Consider the following 15,569-nt stretch of genomic DNA (forward strand, 5'->3'; position numbering starts at 1 on the left):
GCCAAAACAGGGGCCTGGCAAAGGGGCTGGATTTACCGAGCCAGCCCTTCCCTGATGGCTGCAGGGCCATGGTGGGCAGGGGGAACCTGTCCCCTGGGGGTGTGGGTTTGGTGTGGTTAAAGCCTGGCTCCCCGTGCCCACGCTGTGCCAGAGCAGAGGTGAGCAGTCTGGCGTGGGATGCCGCTGACTGGCTCCTGCATGAGACCAAGCTGCTGTTCCGTGTGCTCCAGCTCCTGGGGTGCTCGTGCTGGGTGAGCCGCACCTGTGGGCACTGCTAGAGCTGCAGCATTGGCAGCAGCCGTTGTTTGTGGTAGGACCTAGAGGAAGTGAGCTGTTGCATGGGAGTCTCTCCACCCTGGCATTAGTCAGCGGCAGCAGCACCTGCTGCAGGAGGCCGGCTTGACAGACCTGTTCCCCCTGTCTCCAAGGGCTGAGGCCAGTGGGGATGGGTGCAGTAAGGAAGTTTCCATCCCTCTGTCTCTGCTGCCAGCTCATCTTCCCGAGCCTGCCCGATGCAAAAGTCTGTGCTCCCCGAGTGCCAGTTCCTACTGAGTTATCCGATTCCCTGAGCACCTTCTCTGCTGGACCTGTCCTCACCCCATCCCAGGAGCTGTTTCCAGCTGGGCCGGGGGGGTGGGCAGCCTCCAGTGCTTTCCCTGGCAGCCTTGGGAACATCTGCCCTCCCAGCTGTTCTGGTGCCCCAGTGGGGCCAGTGCCACCACCTTCCTCGCCTGGTTCGATGAACTCTGTGCCACTGTGTAAACAGCAATTAGGGCCCAGGGCATGAATCAGCTGAGGACAGTCCCTGAGAGCAGGCTGGGACAGCGGTGCCACACCACGTCTGTGACCCAGTCACCCTCCCACACACCACATCATGGGGTCCTGCATGGGCGAGTGTGCCCCAGGGCATTGCTCGAGCTATGGCACCACAGTGAGTGGGAATGGGATGCTTCTCCGGTCTCCCAACCCTGCTGCTTTGCCAGTGCTGCCTTGCTGTGAGGAGCTGCTGCACTTGCAGACCCTGGCTGGGCTGAGTGTCCCCAGGGCCAGTGGAGGGCCAGCGCAGAGTTGCTGCAGGGCAGTCATCGCACTGGTGCCACTGTTCCCTCCCGGGGGAACACAGCTGTGTTCTTCCTTCCAAGCCCTACAAGCTGCTTGCAGAGCATAGCAAGGCGAGGTGGCCCGGGACAGGGATGGACCTGGGGGACAGGGATGAGCTGGTCGCGGGGGGCTGTCCTGGGGCAGCATAGGGCCCATGCTGGTGTGCTGTACTGGGTGTGAGCTGGGTGGCTGGATCGGGGCAGCACAGGACCCATGCCGGTGTGCTATACTGGGTGTGAGCTGGGCGGCTGGACTGGGCCAGGGCAGGGCACATGCCATGCCCCATGGGTAGCGGTCTGGGGAGCACTGGCCACCGAGGTGGCTCCACTTTTGCTGGGCGAGGAGAAGAGGCGGCCGTGGGCCCAGCTCCTCCCCGGCTCTTGCGGGAGCTGATTGGCGCAGGCATGGCTGCCTGCCCCGGGCTGCCTGCATTTGAGCTGCTTCCAGAAGCTGACAAACCAGACTGGTTAGAGCCAGGCTCAGTCCCAGCCCTGCCTGGCCCACGGCAGGCAGCAGCTGCCTGCACCCCTCGCTGGCGCAGCAGGCAGCACCTGGCAGCGACCAGCTCATTGCCCTCTCCTCTGGACCGTGGTGGGTCAGTACTGTGTCGGCGCTGGGGAGGAGGAAGAAGAGGAGGAGGAAGTGGCTGTTGGATGCTCACGGTGATGCCCCTCTTGGGATGGCGTATTGGTGAGGGTGATGGGGACACACCCCACTTCAGGGGCTCCTGACCCGTTGGTCTGGGAGGGCACCCCAAGCTGTGCTGGAGGGATGACGGGACTCTGTGCAGACGCTGCTGCCTTTAAACCCTTCTGGCAGCCGTGCTGAAGGCCACCTCCTGCCCTGGAGCAGCGCCCACATCCTGCACCCAGCCCTGAGGGGACTCGGGGGGGTGGCAGGTGAGGGAGGTGGGGGTGGGGCAGCTGCCCCCATGGAGCTGGCAGTGGGCGAGGAGGCAGAGCCTGGACCCCAGCCGGTGCAGGCAGCCGGTGGGGAAGGCTGTGCCAGGCAGCAGGATGAGAGCGACACTGCGGGGTCGGGGGGCCCTGGGGAGCCGCCCCTGCTCTGCGGAGAGGCACCCACCACTGCCTGGGGATGCTGGAACCCGCCGCCGTCAGAGGACACAACGGAGTCGCTCCTGCCTGGGCATGACGAACCACCTGCCCAAGGTGCCTCCCTACCTGCCGGGCAGGACCCTCCCGCTGCTGCCGCCACCAGCCCCATCCTGCCCCGTGGGGGGAGCCTGGCGCCATGGCGGGGGTCGCCCAGCCTGGAAAGCGCCTCCAGCTCCATCCTGAGCTTCTCCGGCGAGGAAGAGGAGACATCGAGCGATGAGGCGGTGGCAGCAGCAGAGCCGTGCCACACGCTGGCAGGCAGCGAGGACGAGTGCCCCATCTGCACGGAGCCCTACGATGAGCAGCGGCACAAACTGGCCCTGCTCAACTGCAACCACGGGCTGTGCCACGCCTGCCTGCGTGCCATCATGGACACGGCCGCCGGCGCTGAGTTCGGCCGCGTGCGCTGCCCCATCTGCCGCCAGAAGACACCCATGCTGGAGTGGGAGATCTGCAAGCTGCAAGAGGAGCTGCTCCTGCTGCACGTTCAGCCTGGCTCCACTGATGCCCTGGCCACCCCCCGGCCCCCCGCCCTGCCACCCCGGCGCCCAGGCCTTGCCGGTGCCCTCGAGCATCGCTTCCAGGTGCGCTTCCACACCAGCCGCATGTTCGGGTGCCTGCCCTGTGTCCGGTACCCACCCTGCCTCATCCGTGGGCTGGGGCGGCTGGAGCACCGCTGCCGCTGCTGCTACCTCCTGGTGCTGGCACTGCTGCTGGCAGCCGAAATGCTCAGCCTGCTCCTCATCTTCCTTCCCATCGTCCTGATGGTGCTGCTCTTCCTCATCCTCGATAAGTAGTGCTGGGTCCATGCTTGCAGTCTGGGCCATGCGTGAGGAGAGGAGTCCTGCTCCTGCATTGCCCCTGGGGCTGCTGCTGGGTGGTGATGCCAGCCTGGGAGCAAGCTTGTGAACCCAGGGGCCTGGGATACTCCGGCACTGCCAGTGAGCCTGCAGCAGTTGAGGCAGCGGAGGAGCTGCAGTGGGCAGCTGAGGGAGGTGACCCCAAAGCTGGGCATTGCCTGCACCCCACCGGACACTGGGTGACACGTCACTGCAGCAGTGAAGGGGCCGATGGGGCGGGAGCCCTTCCTGCACTGTGGGCATGTCTCTGGTGGGGGGCTGGGAACCGGAGGGTCGCCGCAGGCAGAGCGGGGCTGTGCTGTGAGCTGCACTGCACACCCCTGGGACAGACAGACTGGGGTTCCCCAGCGTGGAGTGAAAATACGACTCGCATTTGTACCATGACTGTGTCCAGCTGAGTTCACTGCTTGGTCCAGGCTGAGCATGTCCGCTTGTGGTCCAGCGGTGACGCAAGGAGGGGACGGGGTGAGGCAGTGGTCCCCAAGCCCCCACTGCAACACCTCCCAGCCCCGGCTGAGTGGTGCCAGCCCGTGCTCATGCCTTGCGCTTCGTGGCGATAAGAGAGCAAACACGGCTCGGTCCCCTGCAGCCTGGTGCTGGCAGCCAGCTCCAGCGGGGCACCACAGGTGAGGAGCCCCCAGAGAGTGCGGCACTGGGGCTGTGCCCACGGGACCTGCCCACGGCTGCCGGGGAGCAGGACCAGCGGCAGGAGTGTCTGGGTGGTGAGCGGGGTGTGGGCTCTGCTTCGGACTTGGCAGCCGATCTCTCGCAGGGGCAGTGTCCCAGCCAGGCGATGCCCAGGCCAGGGCACAGCTCCTCCGCACCCCTGCTCCCCGACACCACAGAGCACTGGGCTGGCAGCTGCTTGTCGGGGTCATCTGCACCCCGAGGGGCAGGAGATGCGGATGGCTCCAGGCTTCCAGCCACCTTTGGGCTGGCAGTGGGTGGCAGGGGGGTGTCAGAGCCCCACAATCCTCCTAAGATCCCACCGGGGGGGGGGGGTCAGTCTTCTGCGGTGCCGGCACCCATCTTTGCAGCCTGGAGCATGCTGCTCCTTATTTATCACTGTCAGGCTCCTCTCAGTGCCCTGCAAAGCTCTACGCAGACCCCATGCTGGATCGTCCCCCTGTGCTGTCTCCCCTCTCGACCCCCACCCTGCCCATCCCTGCCGAGGGGCTGGTGGCTGGCACCACCGTGCCCCGTCCTCCTGCCAGCCATGCCGGGGTTGTGCAACCGGCTGCACGTTCTGGCTTTGCTCTTCTTCCCCAGAAACCGGCTGTGGGCAGCTCCCCAGGGCTGCCGCTGCAGGGGCCAGCAGGGTGCCACCCCTCCCCATCCCCCTCCCCCTGCAAAGGGAGCCAGGTTGGTGGGGAGCGAGTGCCTGCTCCCTGCCTGCACAGCCCTGCAGGAACCCCTGCCCTTCTGCCCACAGCGGCACAGATCTGGGCCCTGGGCTTTGCCGTGGTGCTCGGGCTACTCTCAGCATCCGTCGTGACATGCATTGCTGGGCTACTCTCAACATCTGTCATGACATGCATTGCTGGGCTACTCTCAGCATCAGCACTACTTTGCATTGCTCCAGCGAAACACAGAGGCAGCGGCAGGAGCAGCACCCTGAAACAGGTCAGACTGGGAGGCAGAGGCAGGTGGTTCCCCACCCCCACCCCAGCCCCCAGTGCACCAAGGAATATTTATTTATACCAAATGGAGCAGGTCCGTCAGGAGAACAGCCAGCTCAGCCCTGGCTGGGGGCATTTTTGGCTAGATGGGGCCTGCAGGGAGAGGGGGGCTCAAACACCCAGGGGGGCCCCGCCACCACATGGGAGGCCTGGCACGTGTCCCTGCTCTACATTACATGGGGGGTGTAATGGGCTTTTGGGCAAACCAGGCCAGATCTGTCGCTGTGGGGACACGACGGAGCACGATGCACCCTCCAGCACATCCGCACTGCCCTCACCGGGCAGCCTGCACCTCTGGGCGCTGAAAGCTGGAGAAGGGCACCTAAATCACCCCAGGGATGGGGTCCCTCAGGAGGGCTGCGGTGTGGGACCAAGCCCGTAGGTGATGCAGAGCTTGGTGCTGCCCGCAGACCATGCAGGCAGGGCTGGCCCGCGGGAGCCTGGCTGCAGCGTCCGCTCACAAGGACTCGGTTATATTTAGCGCACTGAGATAGCAGCGAGCAGCCCGGTGTGCTGGGGCCGGGGGCGGCGTGCTGAGAGCCATGGGAGGCTGTGGCAGTGCTCTGGCTGCAGGGCACCATCCCCCAGCACAGCCCCCCCCAAAGTCCTCCGCAGAGCCCCATACATGCACCCCCTGATCTCTTGCAGTCCCCCTTGTACCCCTACTAAGCACCATGCGCCCCCAGCAGCTGTATGTACCCTGCCCCCCTGTGCACATCCCAGTGCAGACCCCAGCACCCTCCTACAGCCCTCCCATGTACCCCAGCCTCACCACCCCCCCCCCATGCAGCCCTCAGCTGCCTTCTAACCAGCTGTCCCATCTCTCCTCTGCTACCCTCTCACCCCTCTCCCCTTCCCCCCAGGGATTCCAGCATAGCCCTCCAAATCCACCCCATCTCCTCCTGTCCCCCTCGCAGTCCTCCCTGTCCCCTCCCACAAGCCCCTGACACGCCATTGCACCCCAAATGCTTCATCATATCTCCCAGCTGCTGGCACCCCGGTGGGGAATGGTGGTGGTGTCCCCACACCAGTGACGCGGCTGTCCCCATCCCTGCAGGGACCTGCCCACTCGGGGCACTGCGGGGCTGTATCTCTCTCCTGGCTTCTCCTGATGAAGCCCAGTGGGTCCCTGATGCTGGTCCCCAGCCATGCCTGGGTGGCAGTTAGGACATGCACCGAATGTGCCCAGTCTCACCTGCCTAGGCAGGCAAGGGTTGAGGGTCAGGGTCAGGGGGTTGAGGTGTCGGGGCCCCATCCAGCTCTGGTCAGAGGCATCCCCACCCTTTTGCACCACAAACAGCAGCAGCATCTTCCCTTCCCTGCTCAGCCCCCACGCTGGGGACATGCCTGCACTGTCCCCATCCTGCACCTGTGAGAGTGAGGAAGGAGGGACAGCAGCCAGGGGGGTGGCATGAAAGCGGTGAGGCACTGGGAGCAACTCCTGTGTCAGAAACCCGGCCTTGAACGTGGAGCTGAGAACTGAGCAGGAGCAGGTGCCTGTGCCTGCAGGCAGCCCTCACCTGGATTTAACCCCACAAAAGTTCCCAAGCTCAGCAGTCCCTCCCCATCCGCGGGGCCAGCGCTGCTCTGGGGACCTGTCACAGCCTCCTGGGCTCGGTGCCACAGCACATTAACTTCTGGTGCGGGGTTGCACCTCGTTGTGAAAGCTGGGCGCTGGCAGAAGCTGTTGCAAGCAGCTTCCTCTCTGCTGAAATGGCTGTTTCGAGTGCGTGACCGCCCCAGGTCGAGGTTTCAAAGCTGCATGTCCCCAGGCAGGGCACAGCCCTGATTCTCAGCCACCTCCTTCCCAGCTTGGCATGGTGCTGCTGCACAGCCCAGACAGCCTTTGGCCCCTGCCCTGGGAATGGATCTTCCCCCCTTTCTGTGCCACTGGGAAACCAGTCCTGGTGTGCAGCCGTGTAGGGTGGTGGGCAGGATGGGGACCAGTGGGGTCACACACATGGGAACCGACCTCGGCACTGCCCAGGGCTGCCCACCCACCACTGGCAGGAGTGCAGAGCTGCCCCTGGCCTGGCACAACCGCTGGCACCCACCGGCTGGGCTGTGGGAGCGGGTTTTGAGGAGAACGGCTGGGAAGCGTGGTTCCCTGAACCCGTGCCAAAGGCTGATCCTAAACCAGCAGAGAGCTGCCTATTCCTGGCCCTTCCCACATCTGAAATGAGGGCGTTTGGGGAAGGCTCCAGGAGCCACTTAACCCCCCAAGTCCCCCCTCCCATCACGGGCCAGTCTGCACATTGGGGGACCCCAGAGCTTCATCCCAGCCTGGGACAGACATTACGTCAAGGAGGAGATTTTACAGCCAGCTCATCTGGGAACATCTGTGAGCATCTTTGCTCACGTGTGGCCAAATCTGCTCCCATGGTGATACCCTGGCCGTGTTTAAGCAGGCGGTGGGACACAGAGTGCTTTGGAAACCCAAACTGGATGCATGAACCTTGGTGTGGCCACTGCAGCCATGGAAGCACTTCAGAGCTTGGGATGCCAGGGTGAGTTTGAAAGACTTCTAATTCACCTGCAGCTGCAAGGCAAGGGCTGACATTGCACCACTGTCCCTGTCCCCCCACAGCACACCCGGGGCCCCTCTTCCCGCAAGCGCTCCTTCGAGGTTAATAGGGCTGGAGAAATGGGCTCTCACCCAGCACTTACTCCTGAAAGGCCCCGTTTCATCCTTAATTGCAACTAGAAATCAAATTAGCAGTTTTAAATTTACTCTGTGCCCAAGAGGAACCACGAGAAGGCGGGGGGCGGGGGGGGCGGGGAGGAAGGACACGCTGTACCCTTTGTTGTTACGTAATAAAAAGGGTAAAATCCTGCTTTGAGGGCAAAATTGCTGCCACCTCTGCCTTGGCTGGCCCACTGCTTTGATGACTTTGGGGCCCCACAGATGGAGATGCTTCTCCTGGATTCAGGATTAGCCTTTGAGGTGATGGAGATGCGCATCCCAGATTTGGGACTGCCTCAGCTTCCCCCAGCAGCCACATCATCAGGCTTACTGGGGGGGATGCTGTGACCACCAGGAACCTCCAGCACTGCTTCTAGGGCTGCATGTGCCCCCCACACTCACAAAGGGTGGTGAGGATGCGGGTGCAGGGCCAGGGAGCCCAGTCATGGCTGCTGCACACTTGGGGCTGGGGGTGGCACTGGCTGCATTGCTGATGCCATAATTCAGTGCCCATGGGTTGGGATGTGGTTTTGTTTTCCAGGCATAGAACCCACCTACCGGGGGGGGAACCAGCAGCCAAGAACAAGGGGTCTGCAGCCACCTCACACCCCCTGCACCCCACAGCGGGGGGGCTGCCCCTGGTGCTCGGCTGTGAGCCAGGGACATGCCAGTGCTTTGGAAGCAGCTGCTGCATGGTGGCCCACAGCAGAGGGCATAGACAGCTGCTGCTCCCAGAGAAAGGAAATTTGGGCGCCAGCACTGGGCCAGTGGGGCTGTGCCCGCACAGAAAGCCTCAGTGTGTGCACACACACACCCTCTGGCATGCACACGTGTGTGCACGCACCAGCCTGTGTGTACAGCTTACACCCTGGGGAACGGTTGCCCCAGGAGCATCCTCCCATCTGCTTCTGCTGCGAATTTCTGCCTCTCCCAGCTGGATAGCTGCTATCGTGGTGACCATGGGGTCCATTCGGTGCCAGCAGTGGGTGCCCTCCACTGATGTTTGTCAGTGCTGCTGAGTGTATGCCAGGCCCCAGGGCAGCCCCCATGTGCCACCGGTGCAGATGGATGGTGCAGAGGGCTGCATGGCAGGGCCCCTGGGTGCAGCTGCCTCTCTGGAGTGGGGCAGAGGGAGCTCAGCGCTGCCCATGTCCCTGTCCAGCTCCCATTGCCCACAGGTGCCACCTGGACCAGTCTGACAAATCCTCCCCCCGGTATACCACGTCACCTGGGGAGGAATGGGACACACAGTGGGCATTTAAGAGCCCTTGGTGTAGCTGGAGACTGCTTGCCAGGGTGGGCAGGGTACCCCCATGGTGCCCAGCCATGTGCAGTGGCACCAGGGACTGGGCAGGGAAGGGACACAACTGCATCAGGGCCAAGAGCAGGTTGGAGGAGGTGGTGTCAGTCCAGGGGAAAGCCCTTCCTCTGGGTATCTCCCCTGCACCTTGCCCCATGGACCAAGCGGGCCCAGGGTGCAGCACCCTGGATGGTGTGCATCCCACTCCTGCCCACAGCGACACGCCCCCCGAGACGCTGGCTCACCATTCGTTCCAATATAATCTTTATTGGGGAGACTGATGGGGGTTAGAACAAGGCCGGGTATAAAACATGATCATCGTCACAACCAGCAGCGGGAGGCATTGGCAGAGCAACACAGAAACGGTATTGGCCCCCATTCTCCACTGGCAGCGGGGTGGTACCCAGGGCTGCGCTGGTGGTATCAGCTGCTCCTGCTCCCTTGGGGCGGCCGGGGGGATGGTTCAGCCTCTCTCCCTGGATGGATGCTGGGCTTCGGCCAGGGCCAGGGCTGCTCTGTCCTCCAGAGTGTGGGGCTCTGCGGGGCCCCTCTGGCTCGCCCAGCCCTGGTGCCCTGGGACTGAGCGGTTGCGTGCCCCTGGTGCTGCAGCCGTGCTGGGTTGTGGTGCTCAGCCCCACAGGAGCACCCGCAAATTATGGCTTTTTCTTTATTTTTTTAGGTTTATTTTTTTTGCTTTTTTGGCAGCAAGCTTACCCCTCCAGCTGCCCTGGAGAAGGCAAGACTGTGCACAGGAGGCCGCTGCCCTGCCAGCCCCTCCACACACGGTGTCAGAACAGAGGTGCTGCTCCAAGGAAGGGACCATGGGCCGGAGCCAGACCTCTGCCCCCCTGCCCAGCCCAATTCCCCCGCTGGAGCTGGTAATTTGGGGTACCGGACCCCATGCTGCTCCCCTGAGCCATCCCACAGGGCATCGGTGCAGGGCCCCAGGCGGAGCGGCAGAGAACAGGCAGAGCTCAATGCCTTTGTGAACATGTAGCGGCCTGGGATGGGGCGGCCGGGGACAGCTGGGGAAAAAACAAGAATCCTCCAAAACGAGGATAAAGTGGAGCTTTCCTCAAGGGCCTGCGGAGGAAACGGGCCGCATGTCTGCTTGCAACCGAGGGGCCAGTGTGTGGCTTGGTGTGGCTACAACGACTCGGGCGCATGGCGGCTTGGCCGGTGAGATGAAAGCTTTGGCAAATAACTTACAGAGAAGAGGGGTGGGGGGGCAGCTGGGGACCTGTCCTCGCCTCCCATGCCGGCTGGGCACCCTGGTGTGGCACCGTGCACCTCCAGGGCTCCTTGTGCTGCCAGTGGCAGCTGCAGTGTGATGGGGAGGGTGTCACTTTGGTCAGGACCCAACGTCCATTCTTGGGAGCCATGGGGAGAGAGGAGGAAGAAGGCGCCCAGCGAAGGAGCACGACGAGATGCTTGACGCACAGCAGGGTCACCTGCCACAGGACCAGGGGAAGCCGGAGCCCCTGGATGCGCTGGTAGATGTGCTTCCCATCCCAGTGTCCCTCTCCCTGGGTACCACCAGGGTGGGTGTAGGGGGCTGCCACCAGGTCCCAGTGTCCCCTTCTCCCCCTGCCAGTGCTGGCAAAGACGCAGGTCCTACATCCTTGGCCACGGCGAGCATCAGAGCATCCCCGGGCTGTGCCACTGGCAAAGAAGGGACTAGGGACTGGCTGCAGTGCTGGGCCACCCGCTCCCACCCGCCGGCCGTCCCGCTGCCAGGAGGTGCAGGCAGGGGCGCGGGGCTCACATGATGGTGCAGGAAGACAGCGGGTTTCGGATGTGGCAGGTGCAGGCAGCCCCGCAGTACTGGCGAAAGGTCTGGTAGCAGCTGCGGTCGGTGTCGCTGCTCCACTGGACGGGGTTGGCAGTCAGCGCCTCGGCCGGCAGTCTGTTGAGGATACTGGTGTTGACGGCCAGCGCCGCCAGCCCATAGTCGGTGAAGAGGACGGTCTCCCGCTTGCAGGTGGGGCAGGAGATGAACTTGTACTTGGGGCAGGACTCGTAGAGGATCTGCAGGCACTCCTCGCACACTGAGTGGAGGCAGGAGAGGATGCGGGGCCGCTTGTTGGTGAAGTTGTACATGTGGCCGCAGGTGGGGCACTCGAGGGGCTCGCAGGGTGTCGAGGGGTGCAGCACGTACTGGTTGACGATCACCTCGTCCGACGGCGGCTGCCGGTGGTAGCAGACCTCCGAGCTGCCTTTCCGCTGGCTCTGGTACCCACGTTCTCGCCGCGGCAGGGGGGGAGTCCGGGGCAGCGGCAGGGGTCCAGGGGTGGCATCCAAGGCAGGGATGTCCCCGCATGCCTGGTTGACAATGATCTCGGACTCAGAGGGCCATGCACGCTTGGCCACGAGGGGCGGCTCGCGGCGTGGGGCCGGCGTATAGCGTGGCTGCGAGGCCTGCAGCTCCGAAAACTTCTCTGGGTGAATGATTTTCATCGCCTCCATTTTAATGATGACCTGTTGCCCTTTCAGACACGACATGAGTATCGTTTTCACATTACTGTCCACTGCTCTGGGGTCTCCGAGGGACGCCTGCATGAGGCTAAAACATGCTGGCAGCCTGCTGAGCTTTCAATCTCGGTCTGGCTGCGGAGCAGGAGCATGGGGAGCAGCTGCTGGCATGGGAGAGCATCCTGGGAAGATGGGGCAGCACCACGGATCCTGCACCCCTCTTCTCCGGCCAGCCCCACAGGTGCTGGGTGCGAGGCCAGGGCAGGCAGGGGAAGGCAAGGCTCACAGCGGTATCCTGCCTGCCTTGGAGGATGCTCTTCAGCGGGTGATCAAAGTGCCAGCTCCCCGCAGTGCCTTGCTGGGATGTTAATGTGACATTGGCGGTCACTTGACAGCTCCCAGCTTCGTCTTCACTGGCACTTCCCACACCGGATCAGCTCCAGTCAGGAACGGTAAACTGGGGGTAAACTGGGGACCCACCGGTGCTGCTCAGGGCAGGAGAGTGTGGTGGGGGTCTCGCAGGAACCAGAGGCAGCCCCCACCTCACCTTGGTCCCCGCCTCCGCCCAGCCTTTGTTCCTGTTTACTTGCTGTGGATCCTCGTGGTGCTGAAGAATGTGTTTGCAAATTCCTTTGCTCTGACTTCCCGGCTCTCCCACTTGCCGTCACTGTCACCGGCAGCTCCCACGGGGCAGGGGCTCAGGGAGCATCCTGTGCCGGAGGGCAGCTCACCTTGGCTGCTGTGGGGGCTGCCACGTGTCTTCTCCCCTCCGTCCCTGGCGCCTCTGGCCCCAGCTCAGCTTCGTGCTTGCTGGAAATGAAAAGCAAGAGGGGGTTGGATCCAAGGCTCTTCAGGGATCTACCGGCTGCCAGCGCTCCCTCGGGATGTGTGCCTGCCTGCATCCCGGCAATTTGGCAACTGAGCCCTTGCAGGTCCTGTCCATCCACCCGCATGCTGGGCCAGGACAAGTGGGAGCAGGCAGGTATTTCCCCCCAGGCACCTCCTCCGAAGCCCCAAGCTGGGGTCACGGGTTCCCCCTCTGCCCTGGGGGCTGGCAGGGCAGGTCCTCCTGTGCCCCGCTGTGATGCAGGGTCCCTCCGGGGGGGGCTCCCTCACCGACCTGCCGCTGCTCAGGGTTTTCTCGCACGTTTAGCCCCTCCTCTGCTCAGTGGATCTATTTTTACCTCCATCGCTTGCTCCTGATCTGTCCCTGCTATTATCCCTCCCTCCAGCTTCCTCTCCCCCTTCCCAGCTCTCTGCTCTTGTCCCGGGACTGCTGGAGAGGACAGGCACCGTTTTGGGGGCAGGAGATGGGGGGCTGGCAGCCAGCCCGTGGCCATTTTCTCCCTCAGCAGCCCCGGCGACAGCCTGTCTCTCCTCTGAGAAGGGCGAAGGCGCTCTCCTCCATCACACTGCAAATCCTGTTAGAGGGATGCCTGCTCCTGACGAGCGCTGCCAGGCCTGACGGAGGGGGCCCGAGGGGGCCATCTGGTTGCAGCAGCAGCCCTTGGGGACAGCGAGAGGCCGCGGGGGGTTCCCCCCTGGATGCCCAAGCGCCGTGGGGGGCTGGATCCCTGCCTGACCCCAGCGGGGGCATCCCTGGGGGCCATGCCCTGGCAGCAGTGGGGTCCTGCAAGCATCACGCTATGCCTGCCACGGGGAGGGAGGCCTCGTGTCCTGCAAACCCCATCACGGGCCCACATCCTGCACCCTGCGCCCCATGAGCACCGTGTGTCCCCCCCCCTCCCCGCACGTAGCAGCAGCCCCGGGGGCTCTGCCCGCAGGTCTCCCGCAGACACTCACCCGCAGCGCGCCGACGGGCACAGCGATGCGTGCGGCCGGGCAGCCGCCCCACGCAGCCACCGCGCTTCCACGCTCACGCCGTCACACCCCCGCCATGCACAGCCCTGGCGCAGCACCCCGCCGTGCCCCGCATCCCCGGCACCCCTGGGGCGACAGAGCCCTCCCAGCACCTCACACCCCCCACCCCACCCAGCACCCAGCTCCCGACGACCTCCCACCGCAATCCCCCGCCCCACGCCGCGCTGGCAGCCCCGCGGTGCACACACGTGTGCACACCCGCACACCCGCCCGCACACACTCGCACACACCATCTCACGCCCGCGCCTGCGCGCCCGCAGGGTGATGCCCCCCGGGCAGCCCGGCCAAAAGGACGGTCGCTGCCAGCCCTTACCTACATCGGCCCGCCGTGCGCGGGCGGGGGTCCCGGGCCGGCCGCGTCCCCCGTTCAAGCCTCCGGCCCCCCCTGCTGCGGCCCCGGTGCCCGTTTGGAGGCCCGAGCGGGTAAAGGTTATCTGAAAGGCAGAGGGATGCAGGCGCTGCCCGTGCCCGGTGCCGGCTCCCCAAGGATGCTGCCGCGTCTTCGCCGCCGCTCCCGGTCGGGCCGTGGCTCCCGGCCGCGCTTCCCACGGCCCCGCCGCCCCCTTAGGCGGCTGTCCCGGCGGCGCGGGGGGGGAGCCGGGCACAAAGGCAGGGGCTGGCGGCGCCGGGCTCTCGCCGGCTCCTCCGGCTCCGGATGCTCCGCGGGGACCGGCTGCGGGGGGGAGGCGGCAGGTAGCGGCGCTGCCGCCGCCGGGGAGGCACCTCCCGCCCGCCCCGCCGCTCCGCTCGCCCTCCCCCGGCTCCCCCCGCCGCCTCCGCCGGCGGCCGAGCCCCCGCGCCGCGCCGGGCTGATGCAACACTCCCCGGCCGACGGCGCAGGCTGGCCGGGCTCGGGGGGCTGCGGCTCGGCCCCCTGCCCCGCTCCGGCAGGTGCAGGCGGGCAGGCTCCGTCCCCGCTGTCCCGCGGGGCTCGGCGGGCGCGGGCGCTGCCTGCGCGCTCCCGCTCCGCTGCCGCCCGGCGCCCGCAGTGCCGCCGCAGTGGTGCAGCCGGCTCACATTTCCCTCGCTCAGCAGCGCCGGGGCCCGCCGGCCGCACCGCCCGCCGCCCCGCACACCCCCCACCGCACAGCCCCCCCCCGCTCCGCACGGCCCCCCCGCCCCGCACACACCCCCCACCGCACACACACCCCGCCCCGCACCCCCCTCGCACCCCCCCTGCCCCGCACAGCACCCCTCTCGCACATCCCTCCTGCCTCGCACACACCCCCTGCTCCGCACATCACCCCCCTCGCACCCCCCCTGCTCCGCACATCCCCCCTGCCCCACACACACCCCGTGCTCCACACAATCCCCCCTCCGCACAATCCCCCCACCCACACAACCCCCCTGCCCTGCACTCCCCCGCCCCGCACATCACCCCCCTCGCACACACCCCCTGCCCCGCACACCCCCCCTGCCCCGCACACCCCCTCCCGCACAGCCCCCTCCTCACAGTTTCCTGCCCCGCACACCCCCCGTGCCCCGCACAATCCCCCCTCTGCACAATCCCCCCATGCACACAACCCCCCCGCCCGCCCCCCCCGCCCCCCCCGCCCCCCCCCCCCCCCCCGGCTCCCTCACCCCGCCGCCCCAGCGGGTCCCTGCGGGGGGGTTTCGGAGGGGCCTGCAGTGACTCAGCATCCGCTGGAAATGGCTCCGCGGCGCTGGCTGGGGAGCAGGCGATGCTGCTGGGGGGGGCGGGGGGCAGCGGTTCTGGGGGCAGCAGCAGGGAGCATGCGGCAGTGGGGAGAGGGGCCCCCGCCAGCAGCCCCCACAGCTTTCGGGGCTGGGAAAAGGCTGTAACACCAGGAATGCCACCCCCACCCCCCCACCCCCCCCTTCTTCCCACTGCTGAATCAGCTGTACACCACACTGTGTCCCACGAGACCCCTGCCCCACTGCCAGGTCCGACCCCGACCCACAGCCACCCCTGAGGGAGAGGAGCAGAGCCCCCCCCCCCCCCCCCCTGCTGAGCTGAAAACCTTGCTGAACATCCCCAATCCCTACTGAGCTCTAGACAGGGGGGAGCGGGGCACAGAGTCTCGCTGGGGGATGTGGTGGGCTCAGCTTGGCGTGTGGGGGCTCACACCACCACTGGGCACCAGCAGTGCTGTCGCGTCTCTGGGGAGCACTGGGGAGCATCACGTGTTGCTGTGGCCCTGCTGGTTTGACCCCTTCGCTGGCACAGGCAGACACGAGCCCCTGGGCTGCGGACATTGCGCCCTGGTCGGACGACCCCTGGTCTGTGCCTCTGGGTTCCTGCCGTGCTCTGGCAGATGTCGGAGGCCATGCTGCCCTCTCCCCCCGCCATGGGTGCCTCCAGCGTGGGGAGGCCACAGGCCAGCTCCCCAGCCACGCTGGAACCCAGAGCTCACAGCCACCCCCCCCAGCGACAGGGACTCGGGCACATGCGCCTCCAAAACCATTCCATGCCCCCACCCCATCCTGGCTGGAGCAGGGTGGTGCTGCTGGGGGCTC

The 15,569-nt window shown here is 65.6% G+C and overlaps 2 protein-coding genes across 4 annotated transcripts; one reads left to right on the forward strand and one right to left on the reverse strand.

The window, feature by feature from the left end:
* The first annotated feature begins 1,579 nt into the window (after positions 1-1,579).
* On the forward strand, positions 1,580-3,664 carry LOC129736819 (uncharacterized). Its single transcript, XM_055720900.1, has one exon. It carries the CDS (start codon positions 2,033-2,035, stop codon positions 3,011-3,013), a length of 981 nt encoding a protein of 326 aa, XP_055576875.1. The 5' UTR covers positions 1,580-2,032; the 3' UTR covers positions 3,014-3,664.
* A 5,321-nt stretch (positions 3,665-8,985) lies between these two features.
* Positions 8,986-14,112, reverse strand: RNF208 (ring finger protein 208). Of its 3 annotated transcripts, none has more exons than XM_055721228.1 (2): positions 13,409-14,112; positions 8,986-12,020 (listed from the first exon to the last, which is right to left on the reverse strand). In XM_055721228.1, the coding sequence occupies exon 2, from the start codon at positions 11,295-11,297 to the stop codon at positions 10,500-10,502; it is 798 nt and encodes a 265-aa protein (XP_055577203.1). In that variant the 5' UTR covers positions 11,298-12,020; positions 13,409-14,112; the 3' UTR covers positions 8,986-10,499. The 3 variants fall into 3 exon arrangements, with proteins under 3 accessions (XP_055577203.1, XP_055577201.1, XP_055577202.1); XM_055721226.1 differs by having other exon boundaries at positions 13,405-14,112; XM_055721227.1 differs by lacking the exon at positions 13,409-14,112 and adding an exon at positions 13,014-13,153.
* Positions 14,113-15,569: the final 1,457 nt, after the last annotated feature.

The sequence above is a fragment of the Falco cherrug genome, chromosome 9, assembly GCF_023634085.1.
Source record: "Falco cherrug isolate bFalChe1 chromosome 9, bFalChe1.pri, whole genome shotgun sequence".
NCBI lineage: Eukaryota > Metazoa > Chordata > Aves > Falconiformes > Falconidae > Falco > Falco cherrug.

Excerpts from the sequence above, each read along its gene's own strand:
- LOC129736819 (XM_055720900.1), top strand. The coding sequence starts at position 2,033 with ATGGAGCTGGCAGTGGGCGAGGAGGCAGAGCCTGGACCCCAGCCGGTG.
- RNF208 (XM_055721228.1), bottom strand. The coding sequence starts at position 11,297 with ATGCAGGCGTCCCTCGGAGACCCCAGAGCAGTGGACAGTAATGTGAAA.